We start from the raw sequence: 21,655 nt of genomic DNA, 5'->3' as shown, positions 1-21,655 counted from the left end.
GCCTGGTTTCACCAGCTTAGACATTAACAAAGCAGATTGCAAACGCCTGCAGTGTAGACAGCATCTATGGAATCCTTCATGGGCCTATGAGCTTGAGGACTCTGGAATACTTCTTAAATTCTTCCATTGTTGCTGATGCCTCTCACCCAAGTCAGCAACAGGAATAGATTCTTCTCTTCCTCTTATTATCTTCACTGAGGTTCATAGCTCACTGTGTATTCTTACTACTAAGGACCTGTAAATTTAGCATTTATTTTTGGCAAAATTTACATCCTTTTTTGTAAATAATTATACATACAAATTTGAAGGACTGTCACACTAAGTCCCTGAAAATGAAACCTCAGTATTCTGAAACTCACTGTTAAAAAAGGAAGTGGTAATTGTGGATCTTTTCGAAAGAAATGGTTGCTTCAGCAAAATAATCTTTTTCCTTAAAATGGTCTGTTTTCTTCTTTTGACTATATTTAAGCTCTCGACAAAAGATTGTTTCTGTTGAGGAGGAGCAGCATTTTCCCACCAGTAAAATGAGTGCTGCTCTAACAAGATGTTTCTTGATACTCCTCTTTCCCACCCAATACAATAGTTATAATGCCCCCATAGGATTAATTTTAGCCTTTTGTTGGCATTCATAGTCATGCAACCCATACTTAACATTACGGATAGAACACACACAGCACGTAGGGTACGAGTAAACCCAAAAATAACTATTCATACATTAGATGCAGAATTTCGGTGCAACTGTACACTGACAGGTTTTGTTTTTCAGTCGCTATAGTGCACAGTGCAGATGCGATATATAAACTGTCAGCCAGCCACAAGTGTAAACGGACAGAATTTCAACTGCCAGAGAAGACAGAGGCAGGGTACAGAAAAATCTCTGCCTTCCTCTCACAGGAGAGTCAGCCTATGGTACTGTTCCACATTTCTGAAAAAGCAGAACTGACACACAGTCTTAGAGATCGCCGATGCCTTCCGGTGCTGTGAGGGTTGTAATCAAACGTGGTGGACATGGATCGGACTTTTTTCTCATTTCAAAATTAGAAAAGAAAACAACAAGCAAAGCACAACACAAGGAACTCCGTAACTGCTGCCACGTAACTGAATGTTTAGGTTAACAATGTCATGAATGAGGTAGTTCAGGCCAGACCTCCAGCAGCATTTGATACGGCCACTGTTAAAAACCTCCACCACCTAACCTGTCATGTCAGAAATGTTTGCATTATACCAATTTCTGAACTTTTCTGGTGGACAAATGTATGCATTTTTTGGGTGTCCCATGGCTACTGCATTACACTGCAAATATCTTTAGCCTGCCATTCAACTGGCCACAACTGGTTTGGCACCAACGCACCGAGTCCACGTGTATAATTTAACACCTAGGAATGAAATTGTTCTGTTATTCTATATTTCTAGTATGAAGTGTGTTTTACGCAAGCTGCTGAGTTGCTAATGAAATCTATGTAGCTCTGCTTCCCCTGGCTGCCATATGATGAATGTATTGTCTACATACTTCATGCAACAACAAGGTCTTTTTCTTAATATTAGACTGAAGGCAATTGGATTATGTATAAGAATTTGTATCAATGAATCAATGAGACATGTGACACTCCACTGCAGAAGAGTCAAGTCCATGAGGTAATGACACAGAGTATTGTCTACATTAGATGCAAGGAGACTGGAAGCAGGCACTATGGGACAAAGAGAGGGACTAAGCGGAGTTTTGATTGGCACAAATATTAAAGCCTTGATTCTACATATAAAAAACCACATATAATGTTTTGGTACTGGAATTGAGCTGTGAAATTAGGGTAAAAGCTTATTAAGCTCATGAAGGCATAAGATCGACAGTATTCTCAAGTGCCATAATGAATATTAAGTTGGAACTTGTCTGAAGAAATTTAGGGAATCATAGAGAACCTAAATATGGTAAGCTGAACATGGATTTGAACCATGTCCACCCAAACCAACAGCCATGTTGTCCTTGCATGTTATCGAATGCCGCCTACCCATCTACCATTAGATTGTAGTCTCGGTATTTTCTTATCTCTTGGAATGCAGTTGATATCTATCATGTATCAAATTTCCTAGCTGCAGAACTGCCCACCTCCACTTCCAACCTAATTGTTACTGGCACACCAGTGTTGTTCTATTAGAGGTTTTAAAAGGCAGACATGATGGCAGATTACATCAATACAAAAATGATCAACATAATTAGAGAACATATGAATGTTGTACCACGAGAAAGAAAAAGCCATATTAGTGCTATATACATTAATAACACACTGTTCAAAAAAAGTTGTTTACAACTGGATGTTAATATTATTTTCTTTAGCCCTTTAATTCATTACACACAGTTACCAGCCACTGCAAACATCCTCTGAACAGACGAAGTCATTACCTCTCCATTGACAGCTGTCTGCTGAGTAGAAGCACCAGTGTCTGACGCCTGCACTGCTGCAGCAGTAGCTGCAGCTTTTGGAGTTGCTTCTGCTTCTGCATCAGTCTGTTCTGGAGTGGCATGATCAGTTGCAGGGGCTGCAGCAACCACAGCTGGAACAGCATTTGCTGCAGCCACAGAGTTTGTTGGTGCAGCAACAGGAGCCACAACTGGAGTTGCAGCCACAGTGGTCACAACTGGAGCAGGCACAGCAGTCGCTGGCACAACAGCAGCAGCTGCTGCTGCTGCTGCTGCAGCAGCAGCTGCAGCCACTGCAGCAGCAGGTACCGGAAGTGGACCTGCATTTGCTGCAGGACTAGCCACTGTTGAGACACCCTGCGCTGCTGCTAATTTTGCTGCTGTAATAGTAATAAATTCAACTGACAACACAATTTAAAAATAACAAATTTTACAGTATTATTTAATGCATGGAGGGGGGGGGGGGGGGGGAGGAGAGAGAGAGAGAGAGAGAGAGAGAGAGAGAGAGAGAGAGAGAGAGAGAGAGAGAGAGAGAGTGGGGGGGGGGGGGGGGGGGGTTATATGTAATCTTAATGAAAATTTTCACTGTGTTGTGAAGAATATGTGAAGAATACTACCTAAAAAAATATAGCATATAAGATACAGCCATGCTCATGATAGCATCACCAGACCAACTAATGCAACATTATTAAAGTTTAATTTGAAAAAACAGCATATTGTTTGCTATGTAATCAACATGAACTTGTTTTAGTGTACTTTCACAACACGTTCCTTTTCATCAGACTGTTAAGTACTACTGCAAAAGTACAATTTTTCAGTATAAAAGAGGTAATGATCAATCAAAATTTTTAAATGTCATGCATATGAATCAAAATGTGGGTGACACAGGAGTGTATATTTAACATACAGTCACAAAAACTGCACACAAACTTCTGTCTCACCACAAGAACACACACTGAACACCATGTGCATATGCAAACACTGCCATTCTTAAATGATATAACTTCATTCGCCCCCAAATACTCTGTGCACCTTTAAAAGGTGTGCATGATTTTTGTTCAAATTAAACAAAAGATTGTCATTCTTACTTAAGCAATCTTGTAATTTCTTTAAAATCTTTCCCATGCAACACCTATAATATACATAATACACACAGTGAATTGTCATAATTAGTAAGGTGTTCACAGCTGTCCTCTGTGCAGAAATTCAACTTGGGGCTTGCAAGAAGCTTATTTACATACAACATAAATGTGCAGAATACCAAAATTTTATCTAAGCTCACAGAAGACATCCTTAGAATACAAAAAAGATTTTTGAAAGTGAGGCATGAATTGGTAAGTTTAATGAGAGCATCTCTAAAAACTTTCACTTCTGTCATGAGGTAATTAATTTCATGAATACCCACAAATCTTTTGCTGTTACCTGTTTACAGTATTTTATAAATCTGTAATATTAACAGAATAAAAGGGACACATCAAAAAATACTGCACAAAAACTGTGGCAGTATTTTAATGTCTTTCCAGCAGTGTCCGATAACAAATCCATCCAGGGAAGGTAGAAATGTTATAAATTCTGTAAGATGCTAACTGCTAACCACGGCCAAGTAACTAATTATCAAAGGGGATTTCAGTGAAGTTTGTGTGATAAATCTTGACTGAAAGATTATTAAAGTATGTTCTATTCTTTAACTTATGTTCTATTCTTTAACTTACTTTCTAAATCCTTAAGAACTTGTGGTTTCTCCCATACACTCTCCCCTGCTTTAGCATTGTAATAGTATGAACGACCATCTGGAGCCTTGTGTTCAGTCCACTCTGAAGCTCGAGCTACTATTTCAGGGTCAATCTAGAACGGTACAAACATAAGCAATGTACAGTCAAAACATGCCAGATCAATCATTGTAACACACATACAACTGATCTCCACAATTGTATTTATGCACAGACTTATCACAACAAATGAATATGAGAGTATGTAGTACAATTACTCTCTTACACACACACACACACACACACACACACACACACACACACACACACACACATACACTTCAGTGAAGTGACCAAATGAATAAAATATTTTTATTAATTTTAAAAGTCAACAAGAGGTTATTAAACTAATTTTATTAATTTTAAAAGTGAATGAGAGGTTATCAGGAAACAAACATGCCAACCAACAGCAAGTTGGCGAGCGCTCTCAGTAATGACAACTATTTACACGTACAGTAGCAAGTTGGCGAGCGCTCTCAGTAATGACAACTATTTACACGTACAGTTTGAGTTGTGCCGAGATGCAGATAACAAACCGAAGAGATGATCATTAAGAAAAGTTACTGAATATTAATTGAAGAAGTTAAGCTACTGAACTGATGACAGAGAGTAAATCTAATTGTTGATGATTTAACAAAAAGGAGAAAATAATAAATGAAGTTGGATCATATATGAGTAAGAGGTCTATACATAATGAAACTTTAGTCATCTAACTTACCAATTTCCAAATGAAAAGGTGGTGATGCACAAATGGTGGAAGTATTTAATTTTAATTCAAAGCAGCAATGGACATTACATTTGCTATTGAAGTTCACCAGCTTCTTAGGGATACAGAGTACTTACAGGCAAATAATAAGTAAAGTTAACCCAAACATTTAAAAATGCAATCACAAGGAGCATCAAATATGATGATATAACAAGAGTCAACTTGTTATATTGAGTGCCTTATTTTCACTATTCATATATTCGCAATGTGAACGCACCAGAGACATATGTTCATTCTGTACACAGCCACGTTCTGCGATATTACAAAATTATACCTTTGCTTTGTTTTGTCATCGTGGTTACTGTATCACTTTTGGTTCTAATGCGAAAGAGTGTTTTGTTACTTGGTTCAGAGTTTGTTCTGCTCTGTAATTTTCAGTAAAACACAATTACAGACAACAGGTTACGGATGCAGGCAACTGTATAAATATCTGTTTTCAGAATTCACTGTGTTTGGTGTTTGATCAAAGGGTTATTCAAATGAACTGCGACACTTAAGTTGTGAGACTCAAGTTCTGGAACCATCATTTTTTCATTAATCTTTTGTGGAAAATCTTCAGTCTCATTTTGAATGAAGCACTATAATTTTGTATTAAATTTAAATTTACAAGAAGATGCATAAATTTAACACCTACAGTATCCCAAAATTTTTACAGTAAGAATTTTCAACAGTTTAAATAACAGCTGCAAATTATTTTTCATACTGAAAAGCTCGATCTCTTGGAAGTGAAACCAACACCAAGTGAAGCTGGCCAGAGTCAAACAGCTGAAAAAACGTTCTTGATCTCTTGGAGGCGAAATCAAGGCTAAGTACAGCCAGTCAGAGTCAAACAGAACACACACACACACACACACACACACACACACACACATTTCTCATGAAATATCACAAGGTAGCGATGCATACCTAGTTATGCATTCTTACCTGTGAAAGATCATCGGCCATTGGAGGCACCATAGCATGGGGTGGTGGCGGCCCCATTCCAGGAGCCATTGGGGCAGCTGCCATAGGAGGCGGTTGTTGGTGAGGTGGTGGTCCCATACCCATTTGAGGTGGTCCCCACGCAGGTCCTGGTGGAGGCATTCCACCAAAACCAGGAGGGCCATAACCTGGAGGACCTGGAAATCCTGGTGGAGGCATGGCAAATGGAGGTGGTCCACCAAAATGTGGTGGAGGTGGGCCTCCGAACGGAGGTGGCATGCCAGGTGGAGGACCTTGCATCATACCTGGAGGTGGTTGCATCGTATTTGGCATAGCTCCCACTGCAAAGATATCACTCAATGTAGTGAGCTGACAGTAGCATGTAGATTTGGAAACAAATTGTAAGCACAAGGAATAGAAGTTATTCTAATACAACTACATATTCAAAACCAAGCTACGTATAATAAAATTAACATTGTAACTATCAACTTTACAGAAAAAATTCAAATTATGAAAAGAATTTGTGATGTAGTTATTGTATACCTCAGTTTCACTATTACACCACAATTGGGAAGTTCTTAGTAGTTTATGTGCTGACAAAGTTTTATTTAGGGAATTCAATACCAATACTCATTTCCAGTCTCAGGCTTCTCTATTTTGAAGCTCACATTAATTCCCTTTATATTTGACAGACTAACATGATATGTTTGAAAACAACTTTGAATATTCAGGACTTCCATTTGGTAATTCAGTTACTGGCACATAAATGAGTGACTTTCTTTAATAGGGAAACAAATACTACATTAAATCCAAATCAGGATATTTGACCTCTGTTTCAGATACAGTTTGTTACAATCACAAACTAAGCATTTTGCCTGGATGAAACAACAGTGTACATTAAGTGTGTGTTTAAACGCAATTCAAAGATCACACCCATACTTTAAAGAAAAAGTATGGTAAATGATATTATTTTTCTCTCCATTTACAGCCAAAAATGTATTCTACTCTATTAAATGTTAACTCAAACACACTTCATTTGTTTTATTCCCTCTATGTGACTCTTTACTAGTATACGTGTTTTCAATTCTTGACTCTCACTTCATTCTCTCATACAGGACACATTCATTACATTCAGTCATCCATGAACTAAAGCTAGCAGTTCTGGTTGATACACTATCTTTTAAAAGAGAAAGAAAGAAGGGTTAAATTCTTTCTTGCAGCCATCAAATTTTTCATGAGTGCCATGTCTGGTCCCTAGTAGGGCAGACACTATGGCACCACTTGTTTCTTCCTATGCCGTGTACGTTATGAGCAGGTAGAGTCATAATGTACTTGTTGAATTCTCAAGAAAAGTTTGTGAATGATTACACTATTGAAGTTCAGTTGTGGAACTGACGTGTCTGTTTGGGACTAGGATTATGTCATATAAAATACATACATTCAGTTACATGCCGCCAATGACAATGAAAACAACTTGCACATATTCACAGACCCCTCACTGAAATTACATTATCCCCACATCATGTCAAAGGGATCAATGAGACTAACGTACTTCTTATGTATTTAAGAATATCACGATTTTTCTACATCTACATCAATACTCCACAAACCACCATACGGTCGGTGCATGGCAGAGGGTACCGTGTACCAGTACTAGTCATGTCATTTCCTTTTCTCTTCCACTCGCAAATAGAGTGAGGGGGAAAAAAAACTGTCTATATGCCTGCATATGAAACCTAATTTCTTGTATCTTACCTTCGTGGTCCTTACACACAATGATATGTTGGTGCCAGTAGACTCATTTGGCAGTAAGCTTCAAATGTCGGTTTTCTAAATTTTCTCAACAGCATTTCTCGAAAAAATTGTTGCCTTCCCTCCACGGATTCCCATTTGAGTTCCCGAAGCATTTCTGTAACACTTATGTATTGTTCGAACCTGCTGGCAACAAATCTAAGAGTCCGCCTCTGAATCACTTCGATGTCTTCCTTCAGTCCAACTTGGTACGAACCCCAAACACTAGAGTAGTAATCAAGAATAGGTTGCACTAGTGTTCCACATATGGTTTCCTTTATAGGTGACCTGCTCTTTCCTAAAATTCTCCCAACGAAGTAAAGTTGACAATTCGCCTTCCCTATCACAGTTCTCACATGTTAATTCCACCTCATGTTGCTTTACTCCCAGATATTTGAACAACTTGACTTTGTCAAGTAGGGCACTAGCAGCACCGTATCTGAACATTACAGGTTTGATCTTCATACTCATCCGCATTAACTTACATTTTTCCACATTTAAGGTTAGCTGCCATTCATTACACCAACTGGAAATTTTGTCTAACAAGGGGAGGCCGCCAATTGTGAAATTCAGATTCGATTCATACTGCGCATAATAAAAGTTCATGGCCAGAGGTGTAATGTGGCAAAGCACCAAGATGCACTTCTCAGCCGTATCGAGAAAATCGACAGTTAAAAGGAACCGTTGCGGTGAAATACTCTCTACGATTAATAATTTTCTACAGCGTCATGGCGCAGCGGTAAGCGCTCGGTTTCGTAATCCGAAGGTCGCCGGATCGAATCTCGCGCCATGCAACATTTTTTTATTATTATTAGCTTTTTGTAATTCATATATATATATATATAAAAAAGATGATGAAACTTACCAAACAAAAGCGCTGGCAGGTCGATAGACACACAAACAAACACAAACATACACACAAAATTCTAGCTTTCGCAACCAATGGTTGCCTCGTCAGGAAAGAGGGAAGGAGAAGGAAAGACAAAAGGATATGGGTTTCAAGGGAGAGGGTAAGGAGTCATTCCAATCCCGGGAGCGGAAAGACTTACCTTAGGGGGAAAAAAGGACAGGTATACACTCGCACACACACACATATCCATCCACACATACACAGACACAAGCAGACATTTGTAAAGGCAAAGAGTTTGGGCAGAGATGTCAGTCGGGGCGGATGTACAGAGGCAAAGATGAAGTTGAAAGACAGGTGAGGTATGAGCGGCGGCAAATTGAAATTAGAACTTAGCGGAGATTGAGGCCTGGCGGATAGCGAGAAGAAAGGATATGCTGAAGGGCAAGTTCCCATCTCCGGAGTTCTGACAGGTTGGTGTTAGTGGGAAGTATCCAGATAACCCGGACGGTGTAACACTGTGCCAAGATGTGCTGGCCGTGCACCAAGGCATGTTTAGCCACAGGGTGATCCTCATTACCAACAAACACTGTCTGCCTGTGTCCATTCATGCGAATGGACAGTTTGTTGCTGGTCATTCCCACATAGAACGCTTCACAGTGTAGGCAGGTCAGTTGGTAAATCACGTGGGTGCTTTCACACGTGGCTCTGCCTTTGATCGTGTACACCTTCCGGGTTACAGGACTGGAATAGGTGGTGGTGGGAGGGTGCATGGGACAGGTTTTACACCGGGGGCGGTTACAGGGGTAGGAGCCACGTGGAATGTTTCCCTCTATTATATATATATATATATATATATATATATCTAAAAAGAAAGATGATGAAACTTACCATACAAAAGCGCTGGCAGGTCGATAGATGTTTGTTTGTTTGTTCGTTTGTTTGTTTGTGTGTGTGTCTATCGACCTGTCAGCGCTTTTGTTATTGTACCGCCTCCATTTTTCCGTTTGTTTAACAGGGTGTACCAAAGCTCTCACGTCCGCACTGATTTTCGACGATGTTATAAGTTGCGCTAGGGACTGCATCTACCTTCTTTCGAAGTTAGCAAGCAACTACGCTGATATGCGGCGGCTCGTTTCGGCCCAATCAACATCTGTCCTTCAAGTGTAACGAGCGAGTAACGGAGTTTATATTTCATACCTGCCACAGCAAATTTGTGTTCGTGAGGTTTCTATTCTAATTCGAACGTTTGACTTACACTATACGTATTCGTTTCGGAATATCGTTTCTACATCTTCCGTTAACTATACGTGGTTAACATTATGAAGACAATTAATAACATTTGTGAAATACAACTTTGTTTGCGGAAAACATAACGATGTTCGAAGTCGCCAGTTTTTCCACGACAAACGACTTTCAACAACTTATTATATGCATAATTGTTGCAACTGATTGCCGGGAATATATATATATATATATATATATATATATATATATATATATATATATATATATATCAATATAATGGAAGGAAACATTCCACGTGGGAAAAATTATATATAAATACAAAGATGAGGTGACTTACCGAACAAAAACGCTGAACACGTTTTTGTTCGGTAAGTCACCTCATCTTTGTATTTATATATATATATATATATATATATATATATATATATGAATATAATAGAGGGAAACATTCCACGTGGGAAAAATATATCTAAAAAGAAAGATGATGAAACTTACCAAACAAAAGCGCTGGCAGGTCGATAGACACACAAACAAACACAAACATACACACAAAATTCTAGCTTTCGCAACCAATGGTTGCCTCGTCAGGAAAGAGGGAAGGAGAAGGAAAGACAAAAGGATATGGGTTTTAAGGGAGAGGGTAAGGAGTCATTCCAATCCCGGGAGCGGAAAGACTTACCTTAGGGGGAAAAAAGGACAGGTATACACTCGCACACACACACATATCCATCCACACATACACAGACACAAGCAGACATTTGTAAAGGCAAAGAGTTTGGGCAGAGATGTCAGTCGGGGCGGATGTACAGAGGCAAAGATGAAGTTGAAAGACAGGTGGGGTATGAGCGGCGGCAAATTGAAATTAGAAATTAGCGGAGATTGAGGCCTGGCGGATAGCGAGAAGAAAGGATATGCTGAAGGGCAAGTTCCCATCTCCGGAGTTCTGACAGGTTGGTGTTAGTGGGAAGTATCCAGATAACCCGGACGGTGTAACACTGTGCCAAGATGTGCTGGCCGTGCACCAAGGCATGTTTAGCCACAGGGTGATCCTCATTACCAACAAACACTGTCTGCCTGTGTCCATTCATGCGAATGGACAGTTTGTTGCTGGTCATTCCCACATAGAACGCTTCACAGTGTAGGCAGGTCAGTTGGTAAATCACGTGGGTGCTTTCACACGTGGCTCTGCCTTTGATCGTGTACACCTTCCGGGTTACAGGACTGGAATAGGTGGTGGTGGGAGGGTGCATGGGACAGGTTTTACACCGGGGGCGGTTACAGGGGTAGGAGCCAGAGGGTAGGGAAGGTGGTTTGGGGATTTCATAGGGATGAACTAAGAGGTTGCGAAGGTTAGGTGGACGGCGGAAAGACACTCTTGGTGGAGTGGGGAGGATTTCATGAAGGATGGATCTCATTTCAGGGCAGGATTTGAGGAAGTCGTATCCCTGCTGGAGAGCCACATTCAGAATCTGATCCAGTCCCGGAAAGTATCCTGTCACAAGTGGGGCACTTTTGGGGTTCTTCTGTGGAAGGTCCAGTCCGGAATCCTTGAACCATTACACCAACAACCTAAAAACAGCTTTTGCGTCCCGTAACTACCCTCCCGACCTGGTACAGAAGCAAATAACCAGAGCCACATCCTCATCTCCTCAAACCCGGAACCTTCCACAGAAGAACCCCAAAAGTGCCCCACTTGTGACAGGATACTTTCCGGGACTGGATCAGATTCTGAATGTGGCTCTCCAGCAGGGATACGACTTCCTCAAATCCTGCCCTGAAATGAGATCCATCCTTCATGAAATCCTCCCCACTCCACCAAGAGTGTCTTTCCGCCGTCCACCTAACCTTCGCAACCTCTTAGTTCATCCCTATGAAATCCCCAAACCACCTTCCCTACCCTCTGGCTCCTACCCCTGTAACCGCCCCCGGTGTAAAACCTGTCCCATGCACCCTCCCACCACCACCTATTCCAGTCCTGTAACCCGGAAGGTGTACACGATCAAAGGCAGAGCCACGTGTGAAAGCACCCACGTGATTTACCAACTGACCTGCCTACACTGTGAAGCGTTCTATGTGGGAATGACCAGCAACAAACTGTCCATTCGCATGAATGGACACAGGCAGACAGTGTTTGTTGGTAATGAGGATCACCCTGTGGCTAAACATGCCTTGGTGCACGGCCAGCACATCTTGGCACAGTGTTACACCGTCCGGGTTATCTGGATACTTCCCACTAACACCAACCTGTCAGAACTCCGGAGATGGGAACTTGCCCTTCAGCATATCCTTTCTTCTCGCTATCCGCCAGGCCTCAATCTCCGCTAATTTCTAATTTCAATTTGCCGCCGCTCATACCCCACCTGTCTTTCAACTTCATCTTTGCCTCTGTACATCCGCCCCGACTGACATCTCTGCCCAAACTCTTTGCCTTTACAAATGTCTGCTTGTGTCTGTGTATGTGTGGATGGATATGTGTGTGTGTGCGAGTGTATACCTGTCCTTTTTTCCCCCTAAGGTAAGTCTTTCCGCTCCCGGGATTGGAATGACTCCTTACCCTCTCCCTTAAAACCCATATCCTTTTGTCTTTCCTTCTCCTTCCCTCTTTCCTGACGAGGCAACCATTGGTTGCGAAAGCTAGAATTTTGTGTGTATGTTTGTGTTTGTTTGTGTGTCTATCGACCTGCCAGCGCTTTTGTTTGGTAAGTTTCATCATCTTTCTTTTTAGATATATATATATGATGTGACTTACCGAACGAAAGTGCTGGCAGGTCGATAGGCAACAGTTTGTTGCGAAAGCTTGAATTTTGTGTGTTTGTTTGTGTGTCTGCCGACCTGCCAGCACTTTCATTTGGTAAGTCACATCATCCTTGTTTTTAGATATATATTTCCTACGTGGAATGTTTCCCTCTATTATAACCACACACACATATATATATATATATATATATATATATATATATATATATATATATAAAAACAAAGATGACACAAGCTTGTGTCTGTATGTGTGGATGGATATGTGCGTGTGTATACCTGTCCTTTTTTCCCCCTAAGGTTAAGTCTTTCCGCTCCCGGGATTGGAATGACTCCTTACCCTCTCCCTTAAAACCCACTTCCTTTCGTCTTCCCCTCTCCTTCCCTCTTTCCTGATGAGGCAACAGTTTGTTGCGAAAGCTTGAATTTTGTGTGTGTGTTTGTGTTTGTTTGTGTGTCTATCGACCTGCCAGCGCTTTCGTTCGGTAAGTCACCTCATCTTTGTTTTTATATATAATTTTTCCCACGTGGAATGTTTCCCATATATATATATATATATATATATATATATATATATATATATATATATATATATATAATAGAGGGAAACATTCCACGTGGGAAAAATATATCTAAAAAGAAAGATGATGAAACTTAACAAACAAAAGCGCTGGCAGGTCGATAGACACACAAACAAACACGAACATACACACAAAATTCTAGCTTTCGCAACCAATGGTTATAGTGTTATAGTGTGTGTTTATATACACACATTTGAATTACAAAAAACAAATACTAAAAAAAAATGGTTGCATGGCGCGAGATTCGATCCGGCGACCTTCGGATTACGAACACGAGCACTTAGCGCTGCGCCACGACGCTGTAGAAAACTATTAATCGTAGAGAGTGTTTCACCGCAATGGTTTCTTTTAACTGTCGATTTTCTCGACAACGGCTGAGAAGTGCATCTTGGTGCTTTGCCACATTACACCTCTGGCCATGAGCTTTTATTATGCGCAGTATGAATTGAATCTGAATTTCACAATTGGCGGCCTCCCCTTGTAAGTCGTCTTTTATCTTCCTACAGTCACTCAACTTCCAACACCTTACCAAACACCATCGCATCATCAGCAAACAACTGCAGATTGCTGCCCACCCTGTCCAGAGAACAACAGCTGTCCTATCACACTCTCCTGGGGCATTCCTGGTGATACCCTCGTCTCTGATGAGCACTCGCCGTCGAGGACAACATACTCATTCTATTATTTGAGAAGTCTTTGAGAAACTGGCATATCTGTGAGCTTATTCCATACAGTGGGGCATCATGTTAGGTTGCAGCGGCAATGGAAAAACAGGACAGTCAGTAGGAAGTGTTCAGGACTGAGCCCATACGTGACGAAGTGGCCCAGGTGCCACTTTTTCTTGTGCTACTTATAACTCGGCCTCATCCTCTTGCAAGCATTTCCAATGTACTGTATTCAGCAACAATACAGATCATCAATCTTTAAATTCAAACACTTGAGTCTTGAAGAATATGCTCAGTCAGAATAAAGGAAACATCAGCCATTTCCAGCTAGTCAGCTCCAATTGCCTGGCGACTTGTTACATCATCCAACAGCCAGCGTACCCTCCACACCACACTAAATACTAGCTTACACAATGAGACTGGATTGCACACAACTGCCCTATCAGCCACTGCGAATGCATGGCGTGCTTTTTCACAGCCTATTGGTGAAACTAAACTTTTTGGCAAAACTAGTTGCACAAGTATAGAGGTTAGGTGTGTCGGCAGAGAGTAAACAAACTAAAATATAGAGGGGAAAGGAGGAAACTGCTCACTTTTTTGGTATCAATGCTGTACATAGATATTTGTAGGACTTTTAATGACACTGACTACAAAGACTAGCAGTGACTTACTGCTGCACTTGAGACTATCATAAGCAATCTGAATATGGATTCATAGACAATATATAGGGTGGTCCACTGATAGTGACGGGGCCAAGTATCTCCCGAAACAAGCATCAAACGAAAAAACTACAAAGAACGAAACTCGTCTAGCTTGAAGGGGGAAACCAGATGGCGCTATGGTTGGCCCGCTAGATGACGCTGCCATAGGTCAAACTGATATCAACTGCAGTTTTTTAAATAAGAACCCCCATTTATTAAAAGGTCTGCTTGTATGTGCGCGCACACACACACACCCACACCCACACACACACACACACACACACACACACACACACACACATACACACACACACACACACACGCATATATATATATATATATATATATAAGAACAAAGATGATGTGACTTACCAAATGAAAGTGCTGGCAGGTCGACAGACACACAAACAAACACACAGAATTCAAGCTTTCGCAACAAACTGTTGCCTCATCAGGAAAGAGGGAAGGAGATGGACATCTCTGCCCAAACTCTTTGTCTTTAAATACGTCTGCTTGTGTCTGTATATGTGTGGATGGATATGTGTGTGTGTGTGGGCGAGTGTATACCCGTCCTTTTTTCCTTTTTCCCCCCCCTAAGGTAAGTCTTTCCGCTCCAGGGATTGGAATGACTCCTTGCCCTCTCCCTTAAAACCCACATCCTTTCGTCTTTCCCTCTCCTTCCCTCTTTCCTGATGAGGCAACAGTTTATTGCGAAAGCTTGAATTTTGTGTGTATGTTTGTGTGTCTGTCGACCTGCCAGCACTTTCGTTCGGTAAGTCACATCATCTTTGTTTTTAGATATATTTTTCCTACGTGGAATGTTTCCCTTTATTATAACCATATCATATTTTGTGTGTGTGTGTGTGTGTGTGTGTGTGTGTGTGTGTGTGTGTGTGTGTGTGTGTGCGCGCGCGCGCGCGCGCGCGAGCGAGCGAGCGAGAGAGAGAGAGAGAGAGAGAGAGAGAGAGAGAGAGAGAGAGTGTGTATACGTGTCCTTTTTCCCCCCTAAGATAAGTCTTTCCGCTCCCAGGATTGGAATGACTCCTTACCCTCTCCCTTAAAACCCACATCCTTTCGTCTTTCCCTCTCCTTCCCTCTTTCCTGATGAAGCAACCGTTTGTTGCGAAAGCTTGAATTTTGTGTGTATGTTTGTGTGTATCGACCTGCCAGCACTTTCGTTTGGTAAGTCACATCATCTTTGTTTTTAGATATATTTTTCCCACGTGGAATGTTTCCCTCTATAGGGAGGGAGGGACGGAGGGAGGGACGGACGGACGGACGGACCATTTCAAATTACAATAGGGAATGAGGTTCTTCAGCCACTATAATACAATTATCATACAGCTGTTTTTCCCTTACTTTCGTAACATTTTACACAATCATTTTCCACTTTTATTTTGAGAAGCAAGCAAGTTAAAACATTTTTCATGAACATTACAGGGTTATAAAACCAAAATCAAATCTGGTTAATGCAGTAGGTTTAAGCTACAATGAACAGCATAGTGAATGCATTATTGTAGTAGACACAGACCCCTGCCACCGTCAGAATTTGGAAGAGTGTATTCCAGTCATGCCTACCACACTTGTACAAGTTTATATGCCAACTAGTTCCACAGATGACGAAGAGATTGAAGAAATGTACAATGAGATAAAAGAAATTATTCATATAGTTAAGGGAGATGAAAATTTAATAGTCATGGGTACTGGAATTTGACTGTAAGACAAGGAAAAGTAGTAGATGAATATGGCCTGGTGGAAAGGAATGAAAGAGGAAGCCACCTGGTAGAATATTGCACAGAGCATAATTTAATCATAGCTAACACTTTGTTTAAGATCATGGGAGAAGGTGGTATATGTGGAAGAGACCTGGAGACACTGGAAGGTTTCAGATAGAATACATAATGGTAAGATAGAGATTTAGAAACCAGGTTTTAAATTGTAAGACATTTCCAGGAGCAGTTGAGGACTCTGACCACAATCTGTTGGTTAGGAACTGTAGATTAAAACCGAAGAAACTCCACAAAGGTGGAAATTTAAGGAAATGGGACCTGAAAGAACCACAGGTTGTAAAGAGTTTCAGAGAGAGTATTAGGGAACAGTTGACAAGAATGGGGGAAAGGAATACAGTAGAAGAAGAATGGGTAGCTTTGAGGGATGAAGTAGTGAAGGCAGCAGAAGATCAAGTAGGTAAAAGGACGAGGGCTATTACAAATCCTTGGGTAACACAAGAGATATTGAATTTTACTAATGAAAGAAGAAGATATAAAAATGCAGTAAATGAAGCAGGCAAAAAGGAATACAAACGTCTCAAAAATGAGATCGACAGAAAATAGAAAATGGCTAAGCAGGGATGGCTAGAGGTAAGGATGTAGAGGCTTATATCACTAGGGGTAAGATAGATACTGCCTACAGGAAAATTAAAGAGACCTTTGGAGAAAAGAGAACCACTTGTATGAATATCAAGAGCTGAGATGGGAAACCAGTTGTAAGCAAAGAAGGGAAGGCAGGAAGGTGGGAGTAGTATATAGAGGGGTCTATACAAGGGTGATGTACTTGAGGGCAATATTACTGAAATGGAAGAGGACGTAGATGAAGATGAAATGGGAGATACAATCCTGCATGAAGAGTTTGACAGAGCACTGAAAGACCTAAGTCGAAACAAGGCTCCGGGAGTTGACAACATTCCATTAAAACTACTGATAGCCTTGGGAGAGCCAGCCCTGAAAAAGCTCTACAATCTGGTGAACAAGATGTATGAGATACGCAGAATACCCTCAGACTTCAAGAAGAATACATGAATTCCAATCCCAAAGAAATCACGTGTTGACAAGTGTGAAAATTACTGAACTATCACTTTAATAAGTCTCAGTTGCAAAATGCTAACATGAATTCATTACAGACAAATGGAAAAACTGGTAGAAGCTGACCTCGGGGAAGATCATTTTGGGTTCCATAGACATGTTGGAACACATGAGGCAATACTGACCCAACAAGGCAAACCTACATTTCTAGCATTTGTAGACTTACAGAAAGATTTTGACAGTGTTGACTGGAATACACTCTTCCAAATTCTGACGGTGGCAGGGGTCAAATACAGGGAGCAAAAGGTTATTTACAATTTGTACAAAAACTAGATGGCAATTATACGAGTCTAAGGGGCACGAAAGGGAAGCAGTGGTTGAGAAGGGAGTGAGATAGGCTACAACCCTATCTCATATATAACTCAAATCTGTATATTGAGCCAGCAGCAAAGGAAACAAAAGACAAATTTGGAGAAGAATTTAAAATCCATGGAGAAGAAATAGAAACTTTGAGGTTTGCCGACGACATTGTAATTGTCACTGACAACAAGTGACCTAGAAGAGCAGTTGACCAGAAATGAGAGCATCTTAAAAGGAGGATATAAGATGAACATCAATAAAAGCAAAATGAGGCTAATGGAATGTAGTCGAATTACATCAGGTGATGCTGAGGGAATTAGATTTGGAAATGGAACACTTAAAGTAGTAGATGAGTTTTGCTATTTGGGAAGCAGTATAACTGATGATGGTCGAAGTAGAGACGATATAAAATGTAGACTGGCAATGGCAAGGAAAGTGTTTCTGAAGAACAAATATTTGTTAACGTTGAGTGTAGATTTAAGTCTTTTTCTCAAAGTATGTATATGGAGTGTAGTCATGCATGGAAATGAAATATGGACAATAAATAGTTTAGAAAAGAGGAGAATAGACGCTTTCGAAATGTGGTGCTACAGAAGAATGGATAGATCACATAACTAATGAGCAGGTACTGAATAGAATTGGGGAGAAGAGGAATTTGTGGCACAACTTGACTAGAAGAAGAGATTGCTTGATAGGGCATATTCTGAGGCATCAAGGCATCATCAATTTAGTATTGGAGGGAAGCGTGGAGGGCAAAAGTCATAGAGGGAGACCAAGGCAGGAATACACGAACAGAAGGATGTAGGTTGCAGCAGTTACTTTGAGATTAAGAAGCTTGCACAGACAGAGTAGCATGGAGAGCTGCATCAAACCAGTCTCTGAACTGAAGACCACAACAACAATAAGTGAAGGAAATTAAAATGTTCAGTACAAAGTGTACACAATGATTTGTGGTAATGAATGTCATCAGTTTTTTAAAAAATCACAGTTTTGTAACAGCAAGCAAAAAGTCTTAAAAAAATGGAAATTGGTATATGGGTACAAGGTAATCTAGCATATTTTCCAACATGATACAACCACAAATTGCATGTCGAAACGTGTTCTTGAGAAATCTTTACTTTTCACTCACTCGGAAAAAAGCAAAAATTGATGAACATGGTGAACTAAACTGAAAACTGCGGACTACGGTGAAAGCTGTCGAACTCTAATATTTGGGGGAGCGTGTTTTCCTCCTGTTGCCACTGGCACTGCAGTGTACTCTGGTGACATGAGCACAGTAACATCTAGTGTATTGCTTGTAAATATCTAGCGGGTGAGCTCATTTTGTGTATGTGGATTGAGTACGTTTCACACTACTACTTGCAGGAACTGTAGTGATCATGATGTAATGGTGCTGTGAAGGCAACCAGAAATAAGGCTATCGATTTGTTGATCACTGAAGTGCAGAGTTGATCTTTTATGGATGTGTTAGTGACAGGAGAATCTCGGTTGTGGGAGAACTCTTTACAGTAATGTGTTTGTAGTTGCACAGTACATAAAATATTTGTGACAAGGAAGAATATCAATGTTTGCTCATCGCTTCACTTACTGCAATACAAGCTGTCCTCTTAAGTTGCTTCCTAACCACCCACTCAGAAAGCACCACATATTTGGAAATGGATGGTCAAGTATTATTTCATACTTTGTAATCCAATCAGAAAGAAATTTTGAACAAGATTGAATACTGCAGCAAATACTTGTATTACATTCGTAACAAAGTACTAGAATATGTTAACAACACCAAGGTGGAAAATAAAGTTAGCATATAACAGGATGCGAACTTCCCACCTCTAACTCTGTGAAGTATGACTTTACTCATTATGCTATAGATCAACCATATGAGTTTTGTCTCTTTTTTTGGTTATTACAATATCTCTTGATGCTTTATGTCTTTTATTCTTTATTAACATACATTTAATGATAAGGGTGATGTGTTTGTGACATATTTTCAAAGTGCTGCGGCTTTGAAACAGCATACTGTGGCGCACACACACTACAAAGGAAATGAACAACAGAAATGCATACAGTTCACTGGGGTTGTTAACATGCACTCACAAAAATCGATAATCAGAAGTCCACCAGGAACATAATGACTGCAAAAAGTAGTGTGAAGTCTAATCAACCCTGCGTGTGTTAAGCCTAGTTCACGCAACAACACTGGCTTGCGCCACACATTGCACGCAAGTAGTTTTTTGTGTGTCTGTAGACACAGTGAAACCAGTCTATGCTTCAGTGTTGTCATTTTTTGAGTGCCATAGTAGCATGTGAAATGAAAGTTTTGGCAATTGTAAGAGTTGTGGCAGAGTTAATCTTGTTTGCATGAAACCACCACAGAAGACAAAAGATGAGAAAAAGAAAGAGACATGTTTGGGTTGATGATTGCATAAAGAAAAGATATCAGATCTGTTGCTCAACAAACTTGCTGAAAGAAATGGTACTGGAAGACACTATAAGTTATTTTAATCATATGTACTACTGTTTGTGAATAGGAATCACTGCTGTGACGTTTTAAATATTTTAGTATTGATGAAAGAACTCATCTTTTCAGATTTCTGTAGCCTTGTATCCTGCCAACTATTTTCCTTAACAAAGAATCAGCCAACTCAAACCACCGGATTTGAGCCATGTAGATGTGGGCTGTTCTGCAGATGTTTTGTTCGCATGTATTTTTTTTTTAATTTATTTGCGTATGTACTCCTGTAATTTTAACTGAATGGATTTTGTCCTGCAGCTCATACATGTTGGTCCATTGATTGTGAGCGGGCCAAATATCTCACGAAATAAGCGTCATACGAAAAAACTGCAAAGAACGAAACTTGTATAGCTTGAAGGGGGAAACCAGATGGCGCTATGGTTGGCCTGCTAGAAGGCACTGCCATAGGCCAAACGGATATCAACTGCGTTTTTTAAAATAGGTACCACAATTTTTTATTACATATTCATGTATAACGTAAAGCAATGTGAATGTTTTAGTTGGACCACTTTTTTCGCTTTGTGATAGATGGCGCTGTAATAGTCACTAACATATGGCTCACTAGGTTTTTTTAAATTAAAATATGGAACGTAGGTACATTTGAACATTGTATTTCGGTTGTTCCAACGTGATACATGTACCTTTGTGAACTTATCATTTCCGAGGACGCATACTGTTACAGCGTGATTACCTGTAAATACCACATTAATGCAATAAATGTTTTCAGGCGTTGTAGGTGGATCACGATACCAAATATCCTTCAACTCCCCCCCCCCCCCCCCCCCCCCACACACACACACACACACACACACACACACACACACACACACACACACACACACACACACACACACACATCCATCCGCACATATACAGGCACAAGCAGACATGTCTGTCTGTGTCTGTATGTGTGTGAATGGATATATGTGTGTGTGTGTGTGTGTGTGTGTGTGTGTGTGTGTGTGTGTGTGCGCGCGATCTGTGCTGCATTCAAATCCTGCCATCAGCTCTTACAAACGGAAATCGGGACTCATCTGACCAGGCTTTCATTTTCCAGTCATCTAGGGTAAACTGATATGGTCACGAGTCCAGGAGAGGTGTTGTAGGCGATGTTTTGCTATTAGTAAATGCACTCGCGTTGGCTATCTGCTGCTTACCCCATTAATGCCATATTTTGCCACACTGTCCTAATGGATATGTTCATTGTACGTCCCACATTGATTTCTGGGGTTATTTCATGCTGTGTTGTGCTTCTGTTAGTCCTGACAACTCTACCCAAATGCCGCTGCTCTCAGTTGTTAAGTGAAGCATAATCAGCCACTGCGTAGTCCGTGATGAGATGTAATGTTTGAAATCTGGTACCTTTGGCACTATTGACACTGTGGATCTCTGAATAGTGAATCGACGATTCCCGAAATGGAATGCACCATGCATCTAGCTCCAACTTCTATTCTGTGTTCAAAGACTGTTTATTCCCATCGTGTGGCCATAATCATGTATGAAACCTTTTCACATGAATCACC

At 40.6% G+C, this 21,655-nt stretch overlaps 1 protein-coding gene across 1 annotated transcript in view; it reads right to left on the bottom strand.

The window, feature by feature from the left end:
* Nucleotides 1-21,655, bottom strand: part of LOC124549987 (transcription elongation regulator 1) — a 250,239-nt gene that overhangs the window by 144,553 nt on the left and 84,031 nt on the right. The window contains exons 6-8 of the mRNA XM_047125278.1: nt 5,876-6,213; nt 4,129-4,261; nt 2,399-2,796 (exon numbers count right to left, since the gene is read on the bottom strand). Coding sequence (XP_046981234.1) covers nt 2,399-2,796; nt 4,129-4,261; nt 5,876-6,213 — 869 coding nt within the window. The remainder of the gene's footprint in view (nt 1-2,398; nt 2,797-4,128; nt 4,262-5,875; nt 6,214-21,655) is intronic.

This window comes from Schistocerca americana, chromosome 1, assembly GCF_021461395.2.
Source record: "Schistocerca americana isolate TAMUIC-IGC-003095 chromosome 1, iqSchAmer2.1, whole genome shotgun sequence".
NCBI lineage: Eukaryota > Metazoa > Arthropoda > Insecta > Orthoptera > Acrididae > Schistocerca > Schistocerca americana.
Note: the sequence above shows the minus strand (reverse complement) of the source record. Positions and strands in the feature narration are given on the sequence as shown.